Source organism: Poecile atricapillus, chromosome 1 (genome assembly GCF_030490865.1).
Source record: "Poecile atricapillus isolate bPoeAtr1 chromosome 1, bPoeAtr1.hap1, whole genome shotgun sequence".
NCBI lineage: Eukaryota > Metazoa > Chordata > Aves > Passeriformes > Paridae > Poecile > Poecile atricapillus.
In genome coordinates, this window is record NC_081249.1 from 104,064,728 (window position 1) to 104,088,598 (window position 23,871).

The 23,871-nt window shown below is 62.8% G+C and overlaps 2 protein-coding genes across 2 annotated transcripts; one reads left to right on the top strand and one right to left on the bottom strand.

The window, feature by feature from the left end:
• The first annotated feature begins 3,174 nt into the window (after positions 1 to 3,174).
• On the top strand, positions 3,175 to 6,838 carry PHOX2A (paired like homeobox 2A). Its single transcript, XM_058844760.1, has 3 exons — positions 3,175 to 3,442; positions 5,180 to 5,367; positions 6,306 to 6,838. Exons 1-3 carry the CDS (start codon positions 3,235 to 3,237, stop codon positions 6,732 to 6,734), a joined length of 825 nt encoding a protein of 274 aa, XP_058700743.1. The 5' UTR covers positions 3,175 to 3,234; the 3' UTR covers positions 6,735 to 6,838.
• Positions 6,839 to 6,904: 66 nt separating this feature from the next.
• On the bottom strand, positions 6,905 to 23,266 carry INPPL1 (inositol polyphosphate phosphatase like 1). The gene is made up of 28 exons (XM_058844745.1): positions 23,056 to 23,266; positions 18,927 to 18,990; positions 18,060 to 18,210; positions 17,855 to 17,975; positions 17,631 to 17,768; positions 17,458 to 17,548; positions 17,178 to 17,267; positions 16,758 to 16,856; positions 16,421 to 16,571; positions 16,099 to 16,205; positions 15,744 to 15,846; positions 15,469 to 15,665; positions 14,979 to 15,096; positions 14,411 to 14,507; positions 14,181 to 14,319; positions 13,991 to 14,090; positions 13,820 to 13,908; positions 13,659 to 13,740; positions 13,475 to 13,564; positions 13,250 to 13,363; positions 13,050 to 13,138; positions 12,866 to 12,953; positions 12,629 to 12,784; positions 12,474 to 12,558; positions 11,929 to 12,078; positions 11,134 to 11,857; positions 10,925 to 11,043; positions 6,905 to 10,411 (listed from the first exon to the last, which is right to left on the bottom strand). Exons 1-28 carry the CDS (start codon positions 23,226 to 23,228, stop codon positions 10,321 to 10,323), a joined length of 3,816 nt encoding a protein of 1,271 aa, XP_058700728.1. The 5' UTR covers positions 23,229 to 23,266; the 3' UTR covers positions 6,905 to 10,320.
• Between the last annotated feature and the right edge of the window lie 605 nt (positions 23,267 to 23,871).

The following is a 23,871-nucleotide window of genomic DNA, read 5'->3' on the forward strand; positions in this document are numbered from 1 at the left end:
CCCTGATGTCCTTAGGGGGTTTTGGTTCTAGTGCTGGTTCTTGTCTTCCCAGGATACAAGGAGGTTTGGTGGGGGATTCTTTGAAGCCTCTTCATATACCAGTTCCTTTTTCCTGGCTTAATGCCAGGGGCTGGAGCAGGATCCCATCCCTGGAGGGTTTGGGAGTGTCACCAGGCTCTCGGAAGGTGAGATTCACTTCCACAGGTGTGCACTGAGGTGTACAATGAGGTCTGTGTATGTGCATGGCAGCACAAAGGTGTAACGTTCACGTGTGCACGGGAGTGCACCTCTGAGCACAGCTCTTCCCTGGGGTGTGCTCTGGGGTGTGTGCTCAGCTGTCCATGGGGGTACAGCTGTGCCATGCCATATTGTGCCATGTCATGCTGTGCCAGGTCACTCTGTCCTGCCAAGTCACATCATCCTATACCGTGCCATTCCATTCCACACTGCACCACCATGCCGTGTCCCAACGTGCCAAGCTGTGCCTGTGCCACGGGTCACAGTCCCACAGGCAGGAGCCAGGGCTACATGGGCCCTCCTCAACCCTTCAAGATGGTTTTCCTGGTGCCAACACAGGTAAGTGGGCTTCCACTGCCAGGAAGAGTGCCTGGGAGCATGGGATCTGGAGGAAGAATCCTCTGGCTGTTCCAGACACATTCAGTTCCCAGCATCTGAACCCATGCTGGCACCTAATCCGGTCAGGGCAGAGTGTACCCACCAGCGTGAGGGCTCGGGACACCCTGGAGCACCTCAGCTTTGTCCCCAGGAACAATGTGGCAGTAGACAGGGGCCTCCAGCACCACTGGGAGCAGCTGTGGGGCTGGGGGCCCCACCAGGACCCCCTGACACAAAGCCTGGGGGACTCCATGGGGTGATGAAGGCTAGAGACTGTGGGAGAGACAGCAATGATAAGTGCTATCATCCCAACCAAGCTGGGACTGGAGCTGGGGGAGTCTGGGGTGTGATTAGAGGGGATCCTGCAGAGGGGTCCCGTCAGAGAGGGTCCCGTCAGCATGGGATCCATTGGAGGGGTTCCATCCATCAGAGGGGTCCCATTCAAAGAGTTCCATTGGAAGGAGTACCCCATCAGACAGGGGTCCCATCAGGACAGTCCCTCTGGAGCCTGTCATAAGGGGTCCCATTGGAGAGGGTCCCATCAGCTCCCCCCAGCCAGCTCTGCAGGGGCCCCAATCCCCCCAGGCACATGGACATGGAGGCACAAGCCTACAGGCAGCTCCCAGCACACAGTGGGATGGAGTGATGGTGGTCCCTGTCCCCATCTCCCCCACTGCACCCAGCCCCCGCTGCTGCCAACGCTGCCCGTTTCGAGGGCGAGGAGCGTCAGTCTTCACCCACACCCTCCCCTTTCCCATTCGGCAGCACCGGGGACAGCTGGGCCACTGCCAGCACCCATCTCCCTTTATCCACCACCCTCTGCAGAGATCACCCACATTCCACAGGAGCCGAGGGATGCAGGACGGCTCACTGGCTCTACCCCCTAGCTGCGCCCCATCCCACTCCCCTCCGTGCTCCCTTCCCTCTGCTCTCCCCCTACATCTCCCTCCTCCTCCTCGCCCTCCCGGCTCTCCCCGGCTCTGGGTAGCACCAGCAGCTCCTTGCGTGGCAGATTGCTGCCTAATTAGTTTAGAGGGAAAACTTAATTGAATTAACTTTTCACAGCTCCAGCAGCCCGACAGTGGGGCCTCGCTCCGCGCCAGCCCCACGCCCTGATCGAATTAACTTGTTTAGCAAGCTGCCCGCTTTGGCCGTGCAGCTGGGGTGGACGCGAGGGGGGCAGCAGCAGCACCCACCGGGGGCCCGGGGCTCCGGGCGGGGGAGCGGAGACAGAGATGGCCGGTCGGGAGCAGGGGGGGGCTGTTCCCAGGGAACGCAGTCCAGGACGGAGCAAGACCCTTTGTAGCTCGAGATGTGGGGCAGAATGCGGGATGGGCATGGGGCAGGACACAGGGCAGGACAGGTGGCAGGGCATGGGCCAAGAGACAGGGCGGGAGACGGGGCAAAATGCGAGGCAGGACACAAGAGTGGATACGGGGCAAAACACGGGGCAAGACACAGGGCAGGATGCACGGCAGGAAATGGGGAAGGACCCAGGTTAGGACAGGAGATGGGACAAGAATATAGGACAGAAAGTGGGACAGGATGAGGGGTTGGATACAGGGCAGGACATGGAGCAGAACAGGTTCCAACCGATCCCAAAGGACTCAGGCAGAGTCCCTTCTTCCCCCAGCCCCCCCGGTCCCCTGGGGGGCCCAAAGCCCTTCATTAGGCACAATTAGACTTTTAAATCCTCTTTAGTGCAAGTGTTTGTCTTGAAAATGTCCCAAATCCCGCCAAATCCTCCCCAGATCCTCCCGCATCCCCCCTCCCCGCATCCCCCTCTAGTGCCGCTGAAAGGGGCGAAAGCCTTTGCCTTGGTCCCTGTAGGGGGCTGGGGGGATGGGGTGCTTTGAAATTCATCCGGGCTGAAAACTGGGGAGGGGGATTGCAAAGGCCAGAGCCCCCCGAGGAGAGAGGGGTGGGACTGAGTACCGCTCCAAAGCCGCCTGCTTCCCCCATGCACCCAGGGACGGTGGAGGGCACCCAGGGATGGGGTGTGGTGGTGGTGCTGCCCTCCTGCCCTGGGATGCTCAGCCCCAGAGGCACGGCATGGCATGGCACGGCACGGCGACAGGGACGGAAATGGGGATCAGGATGGAGACACATACGGGGTGGAATGGGATGGGGACTGGGAAAGCACTGGGATGGGATGGGATGGGATGTGGAGTGATGATGGGGATAGGATGGAGATGGCGTTGGGGACAGGGACGATACAGAAGGATGGGGACACGGGGGGAGGGTCCGAGCGCTGGTCCCAGAGCGGGCCCGCCGAGTGCTGCTCCGGAGGGTGTCCGGGGGCCGCTCCCCTCCCACCTCCCGCCCCGAAGTAGCGGCTGCCAGAGTCGGTCCGAGGTGGGGGGTGCGTGCGCCCACCAAGGGTTAAGGGGGGCGGGGGGCTGAGAGGAGGGGGGTGTCGGCTCCGCCCGCTCCCGCCGTCCCCGGGAGATATTGTCATGCAAAAGCCCCCGGCGAGCGCAGCCTTTGTCCGCGCTCCCCCCGCCGGTATATTAACGGGCCGGGGCGGCGGCGGCGGCGGCGGCGGGGGCGGGCGGGGGCCCGGCGGGCAGGAGGCGGCGGGGACGGGCGGGTGGCAGCCGGGGCCGCACCGGGCTCGCCATGGACTACTCCTACCTCAACTCCTACGAGTCCTGCGTGGCCGCCATGGAGGCGAGCTACGAGTTCAGCCCCTGCAGCCAGGCGGGCTCCTTCCAGTACAGCCCCATGCGGGGGGGCTTCGGGCCCGCGCCCGCCTGCGCCCCCCTCGCCTCCGCCAGCTGCGCCCTGGGTGCCCTCCGCGACCACCAGCCCTCACCCTATTCAGCAGGTAAGGGAGAGGGACCCCCGAGCCGCCGGGAGCTACCAGGGACACTCCCCGGGCAGCCCCTGGACGGGCGTGAGGGAGCGGCCACGCCGTCGCGGCTGGCGGGGATCGGCACTGCCGGGGCACCGGGGCAGCCGGGGCTCGGGACCGACGGCTGCCGGTGATGCCGGGGCTCTGTGCCATCGCTTGCCGGAGCCGTCGGTCTCCTGTACGGTCAGTGCTCGATGCCGTCGGTGGCCGATACTGTCGGTTCCCGGAGCCGCTGCCCTGTGCTGCCAGGACTCGATGCCGACGGTACCATGACTGCCGGTTCCCGGCAGCGCCGGTGCCCCATCCCACCAGTTCCCGGTACCGTTGTTGTCCAGTACCGTCAGTGCTCGGTGCTGCTTTCGGCACCCGCTGCCATCGGTTCCCGGTGCCGACAGCGCTCGTTATCGCCAGTTCCCAGTGCCGCTGGTGCCCGGCACTGTCAGGATTCGTAACCATCGGTTCCAGGTACCGCTGGCGACCGATATCATCGGTTCCCGGTGACCCCAGTGCCCAACACCGTTAGTGCTCGATGCTGCCGGTTCCGGGAACCGTCTGTTCCCGGTGCAGCCAGTCCCCGTTCCTGCAAATTGTACTGTCGGTTCTCGGTACCGTCAGTGCCACTTGTGCCCGCTGCTGCCCGTTCCCGTTGCCGCCGGTGCTCGGCACTGTCAGGCTCGATGTCCTCGGTGCCGTCAGTTCCCCGTGACATCGATTCCCGGTGCTGTCGATCCCCGGCACTGTTGGTGCTAGGTCCCGCCGGTTCCCGGCGCTGCCAGCGCCCGAAGCCCAGGCTGGCTCTGCCTGGCTCGGTCCCCACCCCATCCCCGTCCCGGGTCTCCCCGCTCGCCTCCGCCCGTGTGGATGAACCTTCCCAAGCACGGCCGCAGGTCCTGGGGATCCCTGGAGCTGTGACGACCCCAGAGCGGGGTTGGGGCAGATCCTCGCCATTGGAACCCCACTCCCCGCTCCGCATTCGTTGTCACCGCGGAGGCGCTGCCTGTGGTTGCGCCGACAACGAAGAAGCTGCCGATCGGTGTCGGCCGCCCCATCCGCGCCGGTACCGCATTGTCCCCCCTGCCCTGCTCCTGCCCCGAGGCCCCGCGTCCCGCGGAACGAACGAAGGAACGAACGGGGCCGGGGGCGCAGCGGGGGCAGCGATCCAGCCCTGCCCTCGTCCTTCCCGCCCTGCCCGCGGAGTCCTGCCTGGTTCATCGTGCCCGGTTCATCGTGCCCGGTCCATCCCCTGGTTCATTCTGTCCCGTCCGCCCCTTCTCAGATCACCCCAGCCCAGTTTGTCCTTCCTGGTCATCTGTCCTTTGCCGATTCCTCTGCCCAGTGCATCCTCTGTCCGTTTATGTATTCCCCGTCTATTTCTTCCCAGGCAATCCCTGCTCAATCCTTCCCTGCCCCGTCCTTCGCTTCCCCGTTCCTCCCTACCCAGTTCATCCTTCCCGGTTCATTTATCCCTGGCCAGTGTCCCCTGCCCAGTCCATTGCTTCCCGTTCATCCCTTCCCAATGCGTTCCTTCCCGGTTCATCCCTGCTCCGTTCATCCCTGCCTGATCCATCCCTGCCTGATCCATCCCTGCCTGGCGTCTCATGCCTGCTGTATCCCTTCTCGGTCCATTTCTTCCTGGTCCATCCCTGCCCAGGTGTCCCCCAGTGTCCACCACAGCCCTCCCGCTGTACTGACTCCCTGTTTCCCTCCTAGTTCCCTACAAATTCTTCTCGGACCCATCGGGGATCAACGAGAAGCGGAAGCAGCGGCGGATCCGGACAACATTCACCAGCTCCCAGCTGAAGGAGCTGGAGAGGGTCTTTGCCGAGACCCACTACCCTGACATCTACACCCGCGAGGAGCTGGCCCTCAAGATCGACCTCACCGAGGCCCGGGTGCAGGTCAGCTCCGGGGAGGGAGGAGGGGACTGGAGCTGGGGCTGGGAGGCTCTAATGCCACCCGAGCTGGAACCCTCACCATGGGACGCTGCAGCTCTGCTCCCTGCATTGGCAGGGGCGACAGGAAGGGACTTGGCCTTGGCACTGCCGCAGTCAGGGGACACACTGTTGTCACAGCCTTGCTCTGCTGGGAGCTTGGGGGGACAGCCTGGCTCCCAGTAGAGTGCGGGCACTGGTTCATGACACAGCGCTGTCACTGTCAGCAATGATTTAGTCCAGTCCCAAACACCTTGAGGTTGGTGAGAGTCCAAGAAGGACAGAGTGGCCCTTTGTGGGTGCAAATGTCCCCTGTGTCAGTGCAGATTTTTCCTGGGGAATGCAGACACCCCGTGTGGGTGCAGATCCTCCTTAGTGAGTGCAGACACCCTGTGTCAGCGCAGAACTCTCTTCATGGGGTCCTTCTGTGTGGGATCCCCGCTGTGTCAGTGAATACCCCCTGTTGTGGCTTCAGACCCCCCTTGGCATGCTTCCCCTTTGTCAGAACATTTGTCCCCAGAGGGATGTAGGGATCACAGGAGTGGGGGTCCTTGCCCCCTCCCTCCCAGAGGGGATCGTGAGTGAAGTGGACCCCACTGTTGGGGAGCTGGGGGGTGCAGGCTGTGGGGTGGGCTCTGACTGCACAGGGGGCAGCTGTGGGTGTGATGTCCCCTCCCCATTTCCCTCCCCAACACCGGAGCACAGGCCAGTGCCCGGCACCAACCTCACAAATTCACATTATTGCGGATACATGGATCCCTGTGCTGATGTGGAAGACATTTCCCGAGGGAATGGAGGGTTGTGAGGCCCACCCCGGAGCCTGGGAGGGCTCCCTGCAGCCACGGGCTCCCCAAAACCCGAGGGACAGTGGCAACGGGTGTTCCCATCCCCTCCATCCCCTCCAGGTGTGGTTCCAGAACCGTCGAGCCAAATTCCGCAAGCAGGAGCGTGCGGCCAATGCCAAAGGTGCCAGTGGCACCGGCAGCACCGGGAAGAAGTCGGAGCCGCGCTCCTCCTCAGAAGACGACGAATCCAAGGAATCCAACTGCAGCCCGACTCCAGACAGCACGGCGTCCCTGCCTGCGGCTGCCATCGGCAGCCCCGGCGGTAGCTTGAGCCCCAGCCCTGGCGTGGGGGCACCCCTGGGCTCCGGCCATGCCCCCCAGCCCCTCAAGGCACCCCTCTGGGCAGGGGTGGGCGGCGGCAGCGGCGCCCCCAACACGGCCGAGCTGCTGAAGGCCTGGCAGCCCACCGAGGCTGTGCCGGGACCCTTCTCCGGCGTCCTCTCCTCCTTCCATCGGAAACCAAGCGGCATCAAGACAAACCTCTTCTGATCCCTGAATCACCGGTTCCGGCTGCCCCCAAACCCCCCTCGGCCCCCACCCTGCACCCTCCACCCACCGCCCCCACCACGGACCCAGCCGCGATGCTTCAGCAATCGGGGAGAGGGAGCAGGGGCCGCCCCCGCCGCCTCCCGGACCCTGCGCTGATGGGACGGACCCGGAGTGGGGCAGCTCCCACCGACTCCCGTGGGTGCTGTGGGACCATGGGGGTGCGAGGCGGGGGACACCGCCCCCACGCTCGGCCAGCGTGCCCCTGGCAGAGCCTTCGGGGCTGGGGCTCCCGGTGCACTCCAGGGTTGGGGGCAGATGTGGGGCTCCCCACGGCGCTGCGGCTGCTCCAGCATCGCCCCAGGAGATGCGCCCCTCGGTGGTCTGTGCCACTGGGCTGGGGGCGAGAAAGCACTTTATGGGGGGGCTCTGGGGCCCACAGGGTGGGCAGTGCCGGGGAGTCCGGTACGGAGACACCCCTTGGTGTGGGGAGGGGCCGATTTCCCCCAGATCCTGCCTGCTGACATGGATTCCCCGCCCAGCAGCACCCTGGCAGGGAGAAGACACACTCCCCCCGCCCCCGGAGACTGTGGGGGGTAAAAGCAGGGCTGGGAGGTTCAGCGCTCACCTGCATTGCTGCAGGCGTCGCCGATGGGGACAGAACTGCCGGGGGTGAGGTGCCCCCCCGCGGGCTCCGCTGTGGGATGGAGCAGCCAGGGAGATGCCTCGGAGCAGCCACGACCCCTTGCCAGCAGCAGGCTGGGTGTTCCCGCTGGAGCTGGCACGGGTGCGGCTGGGACCCCCCCGCACCACCCCGTGACCCCCCAAAGGGTTCCCGAACCAGGGGGGTGGTGCTGGTGGGCACCTCGACCCAGCCACCGGTGCTGCTGGGCTTCACGGCACGCTGAGGATGCTGGCAGCCCATTCACGCGTCCCTGTTCCCTCCTGTATCCCTCCCAGTCCCCCCGAGGTGGGTTCCCCACTTTTCTTTTGGTTTTTAACCATTCTGTAATTTATTACCCATGTTTGCAAATGCCACTAATCCAAATTAAACTTAATTTATTGACGCTGCTGCTGGCCTGCAGCCCTTGCTGCACCCCAACCCACCAAGGGCTTCAGGGGTGGGGGGCTGCAAAGTCCCATCCCCAAAACCTCTGAAAACCACCAGAACCCCCCAGGTGATGCCACAGACCTCCAGTACCTTAGGGATTGTTTTGGGTGCCCCCCACTCAAAGACCCCGAGCAGCTGCAGGAAGATGAGGGGGCATCCCATGGGAAGCCCCAAGTGGGGTGGGGTGAGGAGAGGGGTGCCCCACACAGCTCCCCTGGCCTCTAGGGGCCCTTTGGGGGGTGATGATGAAGAAGGTCTTGGGGGCACTGGCATGGTGACAAGGTGCATGCCAGGCTATTGGGGGAGTGGGCTGAGGTCAAGAAGGGGACAAGGGACCTGGTCCCCACCTTGCTGGGACCAGTACAGACAGCTTGGAGGGGTCAAAGATTATGCTGGGACTCAGTTCTTCCCCCTGGTTCCCTATCTTGTCCCCCTCCCCAGACCTTTCCCCACACTGAGAGCTCCACCATACCCATTGCATGAACATGACAAAACTCACTCCAGATTTACCAAACACCTCCAAACACAGGAGCTGAGGGTTTAGTGGGGGGAATTTCACACCAAACATCCCCAGTAAGAGAGGGGGGATGTTGGGGGATGCCAGGGGGGCCTGGCCCATCCTTCATCTCAGCCGGAGTGGGGGATTGGAGGGTTGGGGGTAGCATCGCCCCCATCCCCCTGGGGACAGGAAGAGCCTGGAGGGGGCATCCCAGTGGGGAAGGCACAGCGGGAGGACCCTTGTCCTGGGGACCCCCACCCTGGGAACCCTCCTGGAAGGACACTTGGCAAGGCTGGGGGCTGAGCACTCACAAGGAGACCTGGTTGCCAGCCCCACTGCCCCCAGGGGCAACACAAAAGCCCTGGGGAGGGGTGGGCACACCCAGCAAGTACCTAATGGGCAAACTGGGTGGGAGTGGGGGTATGCCCCAGAGGCACTGGTGGTGTGGGGTGGGCTCTGGGGGAAGGCACTGATCTGGCTCTGCGGTGAAAGGATTGCCAGGCTGGGGATGGTACTTCCAGCATAGGGACATCTCCCCAGAGTGGGGATGGGGACCCTGCCATGTGAGAATGGGACTCCCACGGTTGGGATAGGGATGCCAGGGGTGGGGACAACACCCATCCAGGTGGGGACAGAATCCCCAGTATGGGGAAGACAGGACCCCTGGGGATAGAACCTCTGGGTGGAATGGATCCTCAGGGTGGGGCCCCTGGGGATGGGGCAGCACCTCCATGGGTGGGAACAGGGACCCCTATGGTGGGAAAACGATCTCCAGGGATAGGGGACAGGCAACCATAGGACAGGAACAGAGACCCCCAGGGAGGGGATGGGACCCCCAGAAATGGTAACAGGAATTCCTGTCATGGAGACCGACACCTGGGGTGGAGATGGAACCCCTGGACATGGGGACAGGCACCCCCAGGGGTGGGGACAGCACATCCAGGGCAGGGATGGGGATCATCAGGGTGGGGTAGAACCCCTGGTGTGCAGATATGATGTCCAGCATAGGGACAGGAGTTGGGAAAGGGATGTACAGCAAGGTGATAGTGATAGGCACCCCCTGGGTGGGGATCTTCCAGGGTCGGAGTGGGACATCCATGATGGGGACAGGGACCCTCAGGGGGACAGGGATGCCCAGGAGGAGACAGGAACCCTCACAGTGGGGATGGGACCTTCAGGGTGGGGACAGGATCCTTAAGAGTTGGGGATGGGGACTCTGAGCTGTGCCTAGTGCTGTCTATAGGGGCTGGCTGAGCCATCCCACCCTATCCCATCCCAGCCCAGCTCAGCCCAGCCATCATGAAGGCACTTGTGTTGAGACATGACTTTGCTCAGAGCCTCCTCCTCCTAGCTGTGAGGGGTCATGGGGGGAGCCAGGATCCCAAGGGTTACCCCCAAACACCTCAACCACCATCCCTTCTCCCAATAAATAAAAAATAACTTAAATGTGAGGGCACCCCGTAGGGATCCTCATATGAAATTATCTGACCAGGACCCACCACCCCCCTTCCCACCCCATTACCCAGCATCCAGGGTGGGGGACGGGCTGTGGAGGTCGTGGGGCTCCCACTTGCTGCTGGTGACGGTGGGATGAATGGATGCAGGATGTGGGACTGTGGGATGAAGGATCCTCAGCTGCAGGATGCACAGCTGCAGGACCTGGGATGCACATCCATGGCACCCTGGGTATGTGGCCATAGGATGCTGGGCTGTGGACACACAGCCACAGGATCTGGGATGCTCAGCTGCAGGATGCAGAGCCACAGGGTCCGGGATACGTGGCAGCAGGATGTGAAATGCACAGCCATGGGATCCAGGATGTGCATCTGCGGGATGCAGGATGCTGGGCCGTAGCTGCAAGGTCTGAGATACAGGGCTGCAGGATTTGGGGTGCTGGGCTGCAGGATGCAGAATACGCAGCCACAGGATCTGGGATGCTGGGCCATAGGATGCATGGGTTGCTGGATGTGCGGCGGCAGCTACTTGCGAAGCTGGAGGCTCTCCAGAAGGATGCGCTTGTGGCCAGGCTCCAGCACTCCAGCCTCCTCCAGGTCCTCCTCTGTGATGTCACTGGGAATGAAGCACAAATATGGGGCTGTCTGCCCCCGAGGGGTACCCCAACCTCGGGTGGGGTCCCCACTTGGGAGTGCTAGAGCCCCCACTCGGGTTGCTGGGTGCCCACCCAGGCTCTATCCTGCCCCTGCTGCAGGGTTTTGTGACCCTCAGGTGGCAGTGGGGATCCTGAGAGGCAAAGGGGATGTGGGAGCAGTGGGGACATCTTGGGCAGCTGGGACACCCAGACACCCATGGGACAGCAGGGACCCCTAAGAGCAATGGCATCCTCCAGGGTAGCAGAGAACCTTTGGGGGCAGTGGGGACCTGCAGGGGAAGTGGAGACCCTCAGTGGGCAGTGGGGAACCCCCAGGGACAGTGGTGACCATCAAGGGACGCACCCCCGCGGACCTCCCCAGAACCCAGGTATTACAGTGACCCCCTGGGGAAGACATGGACCCACTGGGGTTGGCCAGGCTGCTGCTGGGAGTGGGTGGGGGTCCCTCCCCACCGTTCTGGGGGGCTGCTCACCTGAGAAACTCCAGGTCATCCCAGCCATTGCGCACCAGCCCCTCCTCGTACCGCTCCAGCCCCAGCGCCCGCAGCCACTCGCCCACACCGGGCACGGTGCCCACACCACGGCCCAGCACCTGCACCCCAACAGCCTCAGCACCATGGGGCACCCTAAAGGGAGCCCCAGCTGAGGTGCTGAGGACCCCCACCCACCCTGTATCACCCACCTCCTCAGCCAGGTCTTCCTGGATGCTCTCCTGGATGGAATGGGGAGGGAAGGCAAGGGGGTGGCCATAGTCGGGGTGCAGGCAGCGGGCAGGCAACCCCCCCTTGGCCAGCAGTGGTGGTGGGGGGACCACCCTCCCCTTCCCACCCCCATAGTCCACCTCACTCAGCGTCTTGGCCATCTGCAACACTGAGCAGGAGCGGTCATCCAGCAGCCCTCCCGGCAGGCCGCCAGGAGTGGGCAGCCCCCCAACCGCAGGCAGCCCCCCGGTAACAGGCGTCCCAGCAGCCCCCTCCATCCCAAAACCAGCCCTGGTGGCTGGGGCTGGCCGGGGGTGAGGTTTAGGCAGGGGAGCCTCTCCTAAGGCAGCAGGGTGGGGTTTTGGGTCCTCACACCCAGTGGACACCAGCAGCTCCTTCGTGGTGCTGAAGAAGGTGTTTGGGGGGAGCTCCAGCTCCCGTGGCAGTGGCGGTGGGGGAAAATCCGGCGGTGGCAGGTTGAGGGTGCCGAGGTCCTCTTCCTCATCGCTCTCGCCACCACAGCACGTTGAGGGGCACTGGCAGCACTCCTGCACTGCCAGCTGCACCTTGGCCTTGGGGGGCTTGCCGGGGTCCCCCCGCACCAGCAGCTGGTGGGGGACCCCCTCCAGGACGTAGTATGCTGGGTTGTTGAAGCTGTTCTTCAGGGGACCCCCCGACAGCTCTGGCATTGCCTCCGCCTTGGACCTACGGGCACAGGGGTGAGCGTGGCACCCACAGAGCACTCCCCCTCCCTAGCCCTGCCCACACTCGCTCACCGGCTCGGGGCGGCCTCGTCCCTGGGGGTGCTGCGGTGTGGGGCAGGGGGACGAGATGCTGCTGTGGTGCTGCTCTTCTCAGGCTCCTCTGGGAGCTTCGCCAGGATGGTGGTGAGGGGCTCAGCACCGGTGGGTTTTCGCCCTGCAGACCTGCCAACAGGAGGTATTGGGTGTCCCTTGAGGCTTGAACCTCCACAGTGCAGGTTCAGACTGCCAGGACAGGGCTCACATCACCCAGAACACGGTTCAGACCCTGTGGGATGGATCTCAGTAGCCCAGGTCAGGGCTCAGATCCCCAGGATGGGGGTCTGCCCTCCAGGATGGGGTTCAGCTACCAAAACACAGCCAGAAACATATTTAGAGCTTCAGAGCCCCATCCCCACCCTCTGTGGCACAGAACTGGCATCAGGACTGTCCCCAGTCCCATCCCACACACCAACCCAGAGGGATACTCTGAGCAATACTTGTGCTCATGTGAATCCCTGAGGCTTGCTGACCCCCAGCAACTGGTGCCCCCCCACCCTGCCGAGCCCTGTCCCCCATACTTGGCATTGTCCTGGGTGGCCCTGGCAGCTAGTGGCACCTTCCCTTTGCTGGCTGTCGTCTCATCCTTATCGACGCTGATCCACTCTGCCAGAGAACAGGGGTTCAGTGGTGGAGTCTTGTCCCCACCGTCCCCCCTGGGGTGAGGGGACCTCACCATAGAGCCTCTCGCGGGTGCCCAGGCGCTCCGTGGGCACCCGGACCTTCATGGAGCCACGGATGTTGCCGGTCTCCTCACCACGGTGGGACAGGTAGGTGAGGAACTGCTGTGCTGTGCTGCCAATCATTGACTTCAGGGCAATGACACACTCCCCTGGGGGTGAGAGTGGGGGAGGTTGGGGGTCTGCACCCCATGCACCCCCGGTGCTGGCGTGGTGCTGGAGTGGACACTCACCGTAGGACTCATAACCGTCAAGGGATTTGACGGTGAGCAAGAGGTGCTGGTCCTGCAGGTACTCAATCTCGGAGAGGATGGGCTTCAGCTGTGGCCAAGAGAATGGGGTGCTGGCACTGAGTGGGCGTCTCCCTGCCTGCAGTTTCCCCCAGCACCCACGTGTCAGCCCCCAGCCCCTCCTCACCGTGGGCAGCTGCCGGGATGACCACTGCACCTTGAGGAAGTTGATGTTGTCACTGCTCTGGCTGTCATTCTCAAAGCTCTTCTTGAACTCTGTGGGGTAGCGGGACATGGCATTAATCCTTGAACCTCCCAGGATGCCATGAGCTTCCTGGGGCCCCTCTCAAGCCCTTTGGGACCCCCCACTGCCCTCCCAGTACTCACCTTCCAGGCAGGTAGAATAGAACTCGATGAAAAACTTGGTGCGACTGGACGTCTTCACGATGGCCTCTATGCTCTCAAACTCGATGTATGCCTGCTCTGAGGACTTGGAGAGCCCTCCATGGAGAGGCGAGGGATTGGAATCCCCCTAGGACCTCTCTATTTAGAGGGAGAGGTGGGATCATGGAGGGGCAGGGGACAGCAAGGTATCCCCTTGGGCATAGGCACCTTTTTTGGAAACGAACTGGGATGTCACTCCCACTTCAAAGGAGCCGAAGACAGGCGAGTGGTCACTGGTGACAATGTCATCTGTGCACCCTGCAGTCAGTGGGGATGGGGAAGAAGTCAGGATGGAGGGCGGGACCATCCCCAGAACAGGGACAAGGGTGCTGGGGGCGGTCACACTGCTCACCGTAAGCGTTGCAGTTGACATGAGTCTCGGGGTAGGACTTCCAGAGGATGCGGTCACACCAGGATGGCACGTTAGTACGTACCTGGCAGGGGTGGGGAGAGGGTGGGGGTTCAGACTGGGGTGTCCTCCACTCCTCTGACTCCCCCTGCCCCAGCACCTACCCCTGTGGGCTTCTGCTTGTGCCAGACATAGGTGTCCCGGGAGCCTCGCTCATAGCGGTAGGTTGGGGGGAAGGTGATCTCCTCCTCACCTGCAGGGACAGCAGTGGGTGAGGACAGTCCCGACAACAGGGGCTGCAGCCCTAGACCCTCCTGGACCCCCCCAGTCCTCACCAAAGCGCAGGAACACCTTGTGCTTCTCCTTCTCCAGATTGAGCTGATCCACCTTCAGCAGCGGCTCCAGCTCCTTGCGACTGATGTAGTTGAGGATCTCCTGCAGCACCAAAGGGGTTGGCACTGGGCTGGGAGAGGGACCCTGACAGCCTCACCCACCTTCCCAACCCCACCCAGCCCTTCCCCTGACCTGGATGTCCATGTCTAGGCGGTAATTGAGGTCCCCGAACCAGAAGAGGTGAGTGAAGCGAAGGGAGATGTCAAAGGAGCTCAGCTGCTTATCCCCCAGTGAGAGCAGGCGCAGGATGTCCAGGTAGTTCTGGTTCCTCCTGCAGCAGGGGACATGGGGACAGGGTGTCACAGACATGAGGACAGGGGCAACAGCTCTGTCCCAGCCCAGCCCAGGGTGGGGGTGCTCACCGTGCCGTCTTCTCATTGCCAGAGGTGAGGTGGCAGTTGACAAAGCCAAAGGAGGTGCCATTGAACATGAAGGAGATACCCACAGCGCCTTTGTTCCCTGTGAGGAAATGGAGACATGGGATGGGATCCGGCAACCCCTGATTCTACCTGAGGGATGGACACTCAGCTGGCCCCAGGTCACAGTGATGGGGCACAGTCCTCACGTGGCCAGCTGGCACAGGCACATGCAGAACACATTGAGAGCCCTCCTCATAAAACGCACCCCCACAGAATCCCCCTCATGCAAAGCACGCTCATCCAGGGCCTTCTCATGCAACACAAACATTCCCAGAACCTTCCCTGTGCACTGCACACAAAGCCCTCCTTGTGAAACACCCGTGCTATGGGACCCCTCCTTGTGCAAGACACACACACACTGGGACCCCTCCCCATGCAATGCCCACATACCAGGAATCCTCATCATGCAACACATGCAACAAAAGGATCTCCCCCATAATGCAGACATCCCAGGACTCCCCCCAGTGCAGTGCACATCTCTGTGTCCCTCTACGCCCTGCTGTGCCCCTACCTAGGGTGTTGGCGATCCCTGTCTTGACGCTGGAGGTGCTGACATGGCTGATGCGGTTCTCGTGCTCTGGCTTCACCAGCACCACCACCTTGATGTTCCACAGGGACTGCATGGCCACCTGTGGGCACCAGCACCCTCAGCCCCCCGTCAGCATGCACTGGGGCTACCTGGGGCCTTAGGGGCCCCTCTGGTGTGTCCACAGGGGATGCTCATTACTGCTTCATCCCAGCCTCTCCCAACAAGGCCTGCTGCCCAGGGAATCCCACCACCATCAATCAGTATCCACAGCTACCCAGCACCAGGAGAACATACCAAAATACTTGCTGTCAGCAGACCTGGAGCACCCACAGCCACCCAGCACCATGAGAGCATCTCAGAACAGCCAGTGTCACAGAGCCAGAGCACAGCCACCCCCAGGACACTGAGAAACACACACCTCCACTACCCACCAGTGCCTGCACCCCACAGCCCTGCACCCCCTGGTTCTTACCGGGCGGTACTCAACTTCTGTGAAGTCCTTGAGGACAGTGCGCAGAAAGTCCACCCACTCCTTGTCTCCCAAAGAATTCTCCTGGGTGCCGAAGACATAGATGTCGTGTGGTATGGCCATCGTCACCTCATCCAGGGTCTTGCCCAACCCCTTGGAGGTGATCCACGAAGTGATGTTCTTGGGGGGAGGAACACTGCCTGCAGAGGGGACAGCACAGTTAGGGGGGACTCCAGGGCCTTGACACCCCAATGTGAGCTGTCCCTGGCCCCACTCACCCATGTTCCAGGTGCCAATGAAGACTGAAATCATGTCAGGCTCATCCTGGTGAGAATGCTTGTTCTTCATCAGCTGCAGGAGCTGGCAGAAAGCCTCACGCTTCTGCAGGAGGGGGCAGTGAGGGGGTGTAGAGGGGCTCCCCACAACCCTCTCCAGCCCCCCTGCTTTGGCTCAACCAAACCTGGCACCTTCTGGACATGGGGGACTGCCCCAGGGGCATCACCCAGCCATGAGGCACCGGTATCCAGCACCTGTCCCTGAGCCCTATCAGGGCCCAGGGGCTAAATCCTGCCCCACCCCAGCCCTACAATGCACCCCTTGTCCCCCACCTGCTCCCAGCTGAGCATTACCCACCCGAGCACTGACAAAAACAAAGTCCTTCCGTTGAGTTTTATCCTTCTCCTTCTCAAAAACGATTCCCAGCTTGTTCTGCACTCGCTGTGACTTGATCAGCTGCCGGACTGGGGAGGAGTGGCAAGAGGTGGGAGGTTGCTGGGTGCCCAAGCTGGGTGCTGGACACCCCCCAGTCCATGCTTTGGGGGACCCCCAAGATGGGGACACCCCGAGCATGAGGAAATTCCCCAGCTTCCAGCCCAGCACTGAGCCTTACAGGGATGCTCCCCAGCACAAAGGCAATCCCACGAGTGCTGGGGCCCCGAGACGCCTCCACACTCACTCTTGTCATGGGTGAAGGTGTTCCAGTCCTCCTGGGAGTCCTTCTGCTTCTTCAGCACCACTAGTTTACCCCCTTCCACATCCACACTCAGCGTGTACTTCTGTGACTTCCCAATCTTGGTCAGGTCCCCCAGGGTGATATCCAGCTTCACCTGCCAGAGGACACTGGGATGAGGGAGGACACAGGGGACACCCCAGCACCCAGTTTGGCATCTGGCCTCCCCCAGAGACACCTGGGGGTCCTGTGCCCTCAGTGTCACATTGGAGGTACTCAGCTGATGCTGAAAACCCCTCAAACCTCCAAAACTGGGCAGGGCAGGGGGTAGGGTAGGGCTCACCTCGAAGGTCTGCACTGGGATGCTCTTGGCCTTGCGTGAGAGGGGTTGAGGGGGGGTGGCAGGAGCAGCTGAGCTCATCTCCTGCAGGGCCTTCAGTGCCTGCCAGAGTCCCAGCTGGGTCAGCTGAGAGCCCACCAGTCCCCCTAGATCCATCAACCCCTCCAGTCCCACCAATATTCCAAGCCCCACCAGCCCTCACAGTCCACAAGGCCCCACTTGGCTCCCTCCACTGGCCCTCCCCAGTCCCACTGGTGCCTCAATCCCACAAGCCCATCCCCAGTGTCTCAGCTCCACCAGCCCAGCAATCCCTGCCAGCTGCCCCAGTCCCACCAGTGCCCTCAGTCCCACAGTCCCTCCAGTTCATTCAGACCCCCTCAGAACACCCCCATCAGGCCATCCACCCCAGCATCTCAGCCTCACCTTCTTCTCGATGGAGGACAGGAAATCTTTCAGCACAGAGAGCTTCAACACCAGGTTCTCCAGCTCCTGCTCTCCACTCTGCCCTGCTGTCTGGAATCCCCAGCAGGATACCCCAGCACAGGGGTGTGAACCCCAGACCCACCCCAGAGCTTCCCCTCACCTTAAGTGGCAGAGCCCACTGGCAATTTGGGATGGGGCAGGGTGGTGGGTGTTTCTCCACAGGCTTTTCCACCACCCATGGTAGGGGGTTGCCACTGCTGTGTCCCCGTATTCCCCTTACCTGCTGTAGGATCTTGGAGACCATGGGGGAGCTCTGCTGGTCAAACACCTTGGAGAGGATCTCCAGCCCTGCCAGCACCTTGTCCACTTCACTGGAGGGGCAAGAGGAGCTGGCTCACTGGGTGGCACAGACATTCTTCCATCTGTCCAACTGTTCCAGTGTCCAGCACTCACCTGTGCAGCCGTTTGCAGGATGTGACGAGGGTCTTGTTGAGGTGGGGGAGGCTGTTGGCCCCTCCCTTCACTGCCTCCAGGTCCAGGGTGTAGCTGCCCTTCAGGTACTCATGGGAGATGCTGATGAGCCCATTGGTGCTGCAGAGAGCACCCAGGGGGTGAGGGCCAGCAGGGAGGAGCAGGGAACAGACAGGGGGACAAGCAGGAGACAGACGGACACTCACCTCTCCACTGGTCCCTCTGGCACAGATGGTCCCAGGCCAGTGGGGCTGAGTCCCACTGAGGTGCCAGAGAAACTGGTGGAGCCGGAGCGTGGTGGCAACGGTGGCTTCTCATCCTCTCCGTCTGCAATGGAGCAATGATGGGGCCAGTCACCGCCACCCCAGGGGTCTCAGGACCCTATTCACCCACCCATGTCACCTGCCATACCCGAGTAGTCCCTGTCTTCCACGGTCTCCTTCTCTTTCTCCCTCTCAACAGGAAAAAGCAGGGTGCAGACCAGCCCCTGGTTGGGCTGCAGGTACAGGGCAATCAGCTCGTTGAGCGTCTTGAAGCGCCGCACCTGCACCCCCTGTGACGTCTGCAGGGACATGGGGACACCAGGACCATCAGCACCTGCAGCCAGCATTACCGGATCCCCCCCAGGTGGAGACACCATCAAGCAGGGAAACCCGCCATGCAGGGATGCCACCATGCAGGATGTCCCCAAACAGGAATCTCCCCAGGCAGGGATACCACCATGCAGGGACCCCCAGGCAGGGATAACACCATGCAAGGATCCCCTCATGCAGAGTTGCCACCATGCAGGGATGTTCCCATGAAGGGACCCCCATGCAGGGACCTCCTCATGCAGAGACTCCCATGCAGGGATCCTCCTGTGCAGAGATGCCACCGTGCAGGATGGGGGGCTGACCCCACAGCCCCATGGTGGGGACCAGTGCCCATTGCAACGGGGCCTGCAGGGCTGGTAGGCAGGCTGACAGGGTGCAGGCAGCAGCCGTCCCTCAGCTTCCTCCCTCCCAGGGGCAGCTTTTCCTGCCCGCCTGGCCAGCACAAAGAGGGCTCTGTTGCTCTAAAAATACCCAGTGCCACAGCCAGCCAAGATGGGCACAGCCAAGCCATCCGGCACAGCCGGGCACACACGTGGCACTGGGCCAGGGCTGAGCCCAGCACAGCCACCCAGCACAGCCAGAGAGATGGACAAACTCACAGCACAAGGTCAACACTGAGCGCTGCTGAGCTGGAGATCCCCCACTGCCCATGAGCCAGAGGGTGTCCCATGCCCGCGCTGCCCACCTGCACGGCCAGGAAATCCTCCTCGTCTGGCAGAATGCGGTACGTGTGGACGTGTTTCTGGAACCTGTGGCAGCGGGGAGGGCATCAGGGTACTGGGGGTTGGGTGGTGTCCCCCCCACCTGCCTGCATGGCCCCTGCCAGCCCCAAAGGGATGCCCAGTACTCATCCAGTCATCCTACTTCACCAGCACCCACAGTGAGAAGCTCCAATAGCACTGTTCCCCATGGAATGCAATGAGCTGACAAGGAAAGCCCATCAGAAAATGCTTGCAAAGGATGGGTGCTGGGAGTCCCAGAGTGACTCCACTGCTTGCTCCAACCCCACAATCAACACTGCTATGTCCTGGGCAGTGCTGCTCCCCTGCCACACTGCCTGTCTGTGCCAGAGGCACTGTCCCCAGCCCACAGCACAGGCAGGAGCTGGCAGGTGCAGGCAGGAGCTGGCAGGAGCTGGCAGGCAAGACACCAGGAAACAATTTATTTTCCAGTGGAAGCTGACAGGAACCAGGGACATGATCCCATGGCAGGTGGAGACGGGCAGTGCTAAGAGATGGGGTGACAACATCACTGGGTGCAAGGAGCAGGGTTGGGACCCCTCCCTGTCTCAGGGACTCCAGGGGACAGGGAGCCTCAGCACTGCCAGACCTCCCCACTCCACAGCTGTCAGCAGGAACAGTGACTCCTTGGCTGGGCTCTGGCCACAGAGGTCACCATGAGCATTGAGGCTTCTGTCCCCACACCCGGGCCACTCAGTTGCTGTGTCCCCTGCCCTGGTGGCAGCTCGACACAGGGCTGAAGGACTGGAACAAGGCAGCATCCATCCCCCCATGCTGTGCTGCGACCCTGGACAGGATGCCATGCCCTCACATCCTATGCCACGCTGTCACGTCCCCTGGTGTCATCCTACAGTTCAGTTCTGGTTACCCTGGTGCCACCATGCTCCCTGCAGTGGCAGGTACCCCATTTCTCCTGCCTCCCCTGCAGGGCATGACCTCCAGCACCACTGGGATCTTCCCAGGTGCCCCAATGCCCGGCCAGGGGTCACTGGGAGGGTGGGGCCATGGAGAGCCCTCCAAGTGGTAGGGGGAGCTGAATGGGAATCCACCTTGGGGGGGGCTGTATGGAAAATGCTGCTGTGGGTGAGAGGATCAGGGGTTCCCAGCTCAAGTCTGTGGGAGAATCCCAGCTGGTGGGATGGCGGGGGGGGGGGCACAAAGAGACACCCCCAAACCAGTATGCTATGCAAGTAGCATAAAGGGTCTTGGTGGGAAGTCCTAATACACAATTGGGGTCTCCATTGCAGAAACACCAGTGGAGGTGTGAAGGGGATGCAAGAGGAACCCCAGCACAGCACCAGTAAGTGGAACTCAAGATTGGAGGGGCAAGGAGCAGGACCCTTAGGAGGAACCTCAGCTGTGGATGATATCAAGGGGCTCTCTATGGATAACTGACAGGGGGCTGGAGGGACACACAGCACCGGGGGTGGTACTGTGGAGGGGGACTGCAGGGCCCCCTGGCTGCCCAGTCCTGCACCGTTGTCGGCTGCTATTTTGGTAAGCAATGACGGGAGGGGGGGGCCAGAGAGCACCGGGCTTGGGTACAAAGAGCCTTTATGCAGGAGCCACAGGACTCCCCTGCCGTCTCTGACGCACAGCCAGCACCCTGCCACAGCCCTGCCAGCAGCACAGTGGGCACCCCGTATCCCCACTGCTCTCTGGTACCCTACTCCACCAAGAATGGGATGTGGGCATGCTGGCAAGGGGGATACTGTGTGCCCACTGGCACCACCCTGGCACTGGTGTCCCCATGAACTGGCCGTGAGCTGGGACGGAAGCTCCAAGCCCCCGCGCTCCTGTGGGACACCACACCAGGACTGTCCCCACTGGCACTGCTCACCAACCAGGGATGTCAGCATGCCCTGGGATGCCACTGCCATATGCCAGCTGGAACTGTGAGTTCCGGTGATGCCCCAATATGCCACCCTGAGGCCGCAAGTGTGACACCCCAGTGTGCCGTGGTGAGGGCACAGTGAGATGTCCTGGTGTGCCACATCCAGCCCAGTGAGTCCACGGCGCACCGGCGGGAGGGTTAAAGGAAGCCGACACTGCTGGGATCCCGCTGCAGTTCCCTTTCCTCCTTCTGACCCTGCAGCTATTTTTAGGGCCCCAGCAATAGCTGGGCCAATAGCCCCGCAGCCCTGTCCACCCATTCACTGACAACAGGGATGCCTGGTGAGATCACAGCACCAGGGACTCCCAATAGTACTTGTTACGGTGCAGCCTCCCAGCCTGGCATCCCCACGACGGGCTTTGCCATGCTGCATGGTCCCAGTCCCACAGCCCAGCCGTGTGGCACCCATGGCCTCCTCACCAGGCACTGAGACATCAGCGACAGACACACCTTACCCAGGCACCTGCACCATGATGCTGTCTGTAGCCCCGTTACCCACACTGGCACCACAATGCCCCCCAGCCATATGGCACCATTAGGTGCCAGAATAATGTGCTCTCCCAGGGCTGTGCCTAGTGCTGCTCGCCAGCCCAGATTTGTGGTAGAGAGCCGGTGCCCAGAGCCATGCTATGCCCACATGGCTGGGAAACTGCATTTGCCACTGTCCACAGGGAAGGACAACCATCCCACCAAGGAGGCTGCATGCCTGGCACCTGCACGTGGCACCAGCACACAGCAACCCCAGGCCAGGGCAGGCCAGCTCCCAGTGTACTCACAGTTCTCCCACAGGCTCTCAGGGCACAGAAAAGCTTTTGAGTTCAAGTGCCCTCACCACCACCCCACAACCACATCAAGGTCCAGATGCTGGTACAGGTAGTCAGCCTCAAGCAGAGGCAGTGGCAAGCCCCAGGAGTTCCCAGAAGCATTGCAGCACATGGAATATCATCAGCACAAGGTGCCAGAGGCCCCAGGTATGGTGGGGTGCTAGGGTGCACCACTGGGCAAAGGCATTTCAGGACCCCAAGGGCTGTCAGCACTCACCTGTGACCTGGCACAAGCTGGGAGCCATGGATTTCCATGGCACAACTCAAGGTCACAGAGCTGTTCCCCTTCCCCAGGTTGGGGACCCCCAGTGCCATGGGTAGGCTCAGGGACCCCAAGAGTGTGGGGTAGGGCCCAGGCTGTCCATCTCATAGACCCCCATGGTAGCAAGGGTGGCTGTCATAGCCCCCCTGGAGCCAGCCCGGTACCACCCCCAGCACCCACAGATCCCCAGCCCCTCCAGAGTCTGTTGGTGTCTTGTCTTCTGGGACACCCAGGCCAGAGCAGGTGACATTCCCCTGGTGCCCTGTGTCCCAGAAGTGCCAGTGTCCCTCCGAACCCCCAGGTCTCCTCACATCTGTGCCCTCTCAGCACCCACTGACCAGAGCTGTCCCAGTCTCCCTGGGCCCAAATTCCTAACAACCCACATGGTACTGGTGACCCCCATGTCTGCTGTATCCCCCCAGGTGGGTCCCCACTCTGCCTGTTGCCCTCTTCGTGCTGGCATCCCCAGTGCTCTCTGCGTGCTCCCCTGGATCCTTTCCAGTGATCCCCAATGCTTCCCCTGCCAATGCTTCCTTGGCGCCCCCCCGCTCCCGCCCTCGGTGCCTCTCCCACTGTTCTTCCCGGTTCTCTGCCAATGCTTCCCTGGACACTCGCCCTGTGTACCACAGTGTTCCCCCGAATCCCTGCAGTGACCCCCATGACGCCCCAGTGTTACCCCGGTACCTCGCTGGTGCTCTCCCAAATCCTCCCCGCTGCTCGCCCAGGACCCACCCCCGCCTCCCCGCTCTCCTCGGACCATCCCCGAGGCCCCTGCGGTGCGCCCCTGAACACTCCACTCCTACGCCGCCGAATCGCCCCGGTACCCCGTCCCGTTTCTCCCGGGATCCCCCCCAAAGCTCCGGCGGTACTTCGCCGGTGCTTCCCCAAGCTCCCCGCTGCTGCTCCCCCAGGGTCGCCCCGGGTCCTCCCCGCGACGCCCTGCCCGTGCCTCCGCAGCTCCCCCGGCCCTGCGCCGGTCCCCGGCCGGTGCACCCCCTCCCGTCACCCCGATGGCCGCTCCCGGATCTCCCCCTGTGCCGCCCCGGTACCTCGCGGGTGTGCCCCCGGCAGCCGCCCGCCCGAAGCCCACTCACAGCAGGCACAGTGCGTAGGCCCCCGCCACGCTCTCGCTGTCCCGCACCAGGAAGCTGCCGTCCCGCCCGGCCCGCGCCAGCTGCTCCTCGGCCGCCGCCCGGCTCAGGTCCCGGTGGTACCAGGGGGGCACCGGTACCGGGGCCGCTCCTCCCGCGCCCCCCGTGCCCGCCATGCTCCGCCACCGGGGCCGCGCCGCGGGGCCGCGCTCTGAGGGGGAGGGGGGAGCAGGGGGGCGGGCACCGGGGCGGGGAAAGGTGGGGGACGGGGGCATCCAGGGAACAGGCCAGGGCTTCGAGGGTTGGGGGCACCGTGGGCAAGAGGGGGGCACCCCCGGGGGTACCCAGGGGCCCACGGCGGGAGATCCCGGGGCGGCCACCGGGAGGGGCGATCGCGGGTGGGGACCCGCGGGGGTCGAGGGGGGCACCGGAGGGAATCCTGGGGCAGAAGCAGGGGGAAGCTTGGGGAAGCACCAGTGAGCTAACGGGGGAGCACTGGTGGGGTCGTGGGGACCGCACCGCGAGAGGCACCGGGGCAAATCCGGGGCCAGTGGGTAGGAGGTTCAGGGGGGTAGCAGGGGGGTCTGATCGAGAGGCGGACACCAGGGCGACAAGCAGCAGGAGATTGGGGGTACCCAGGGGCGTACCCGAAGGGAAGGGCGCGGGCACGGTGGTATGAAGGCACCGGCAGTGTGAAAATACCGGGGAGCCGGGCACTGGGGGAACGGGTGCCACAGTGGGGCAGGGCTGGGGCCACGGGCTGAAGTTGGGAGCACGACCCGGTTTTGCCACCAAAACCGGGGACTTCTCCATGGCCCA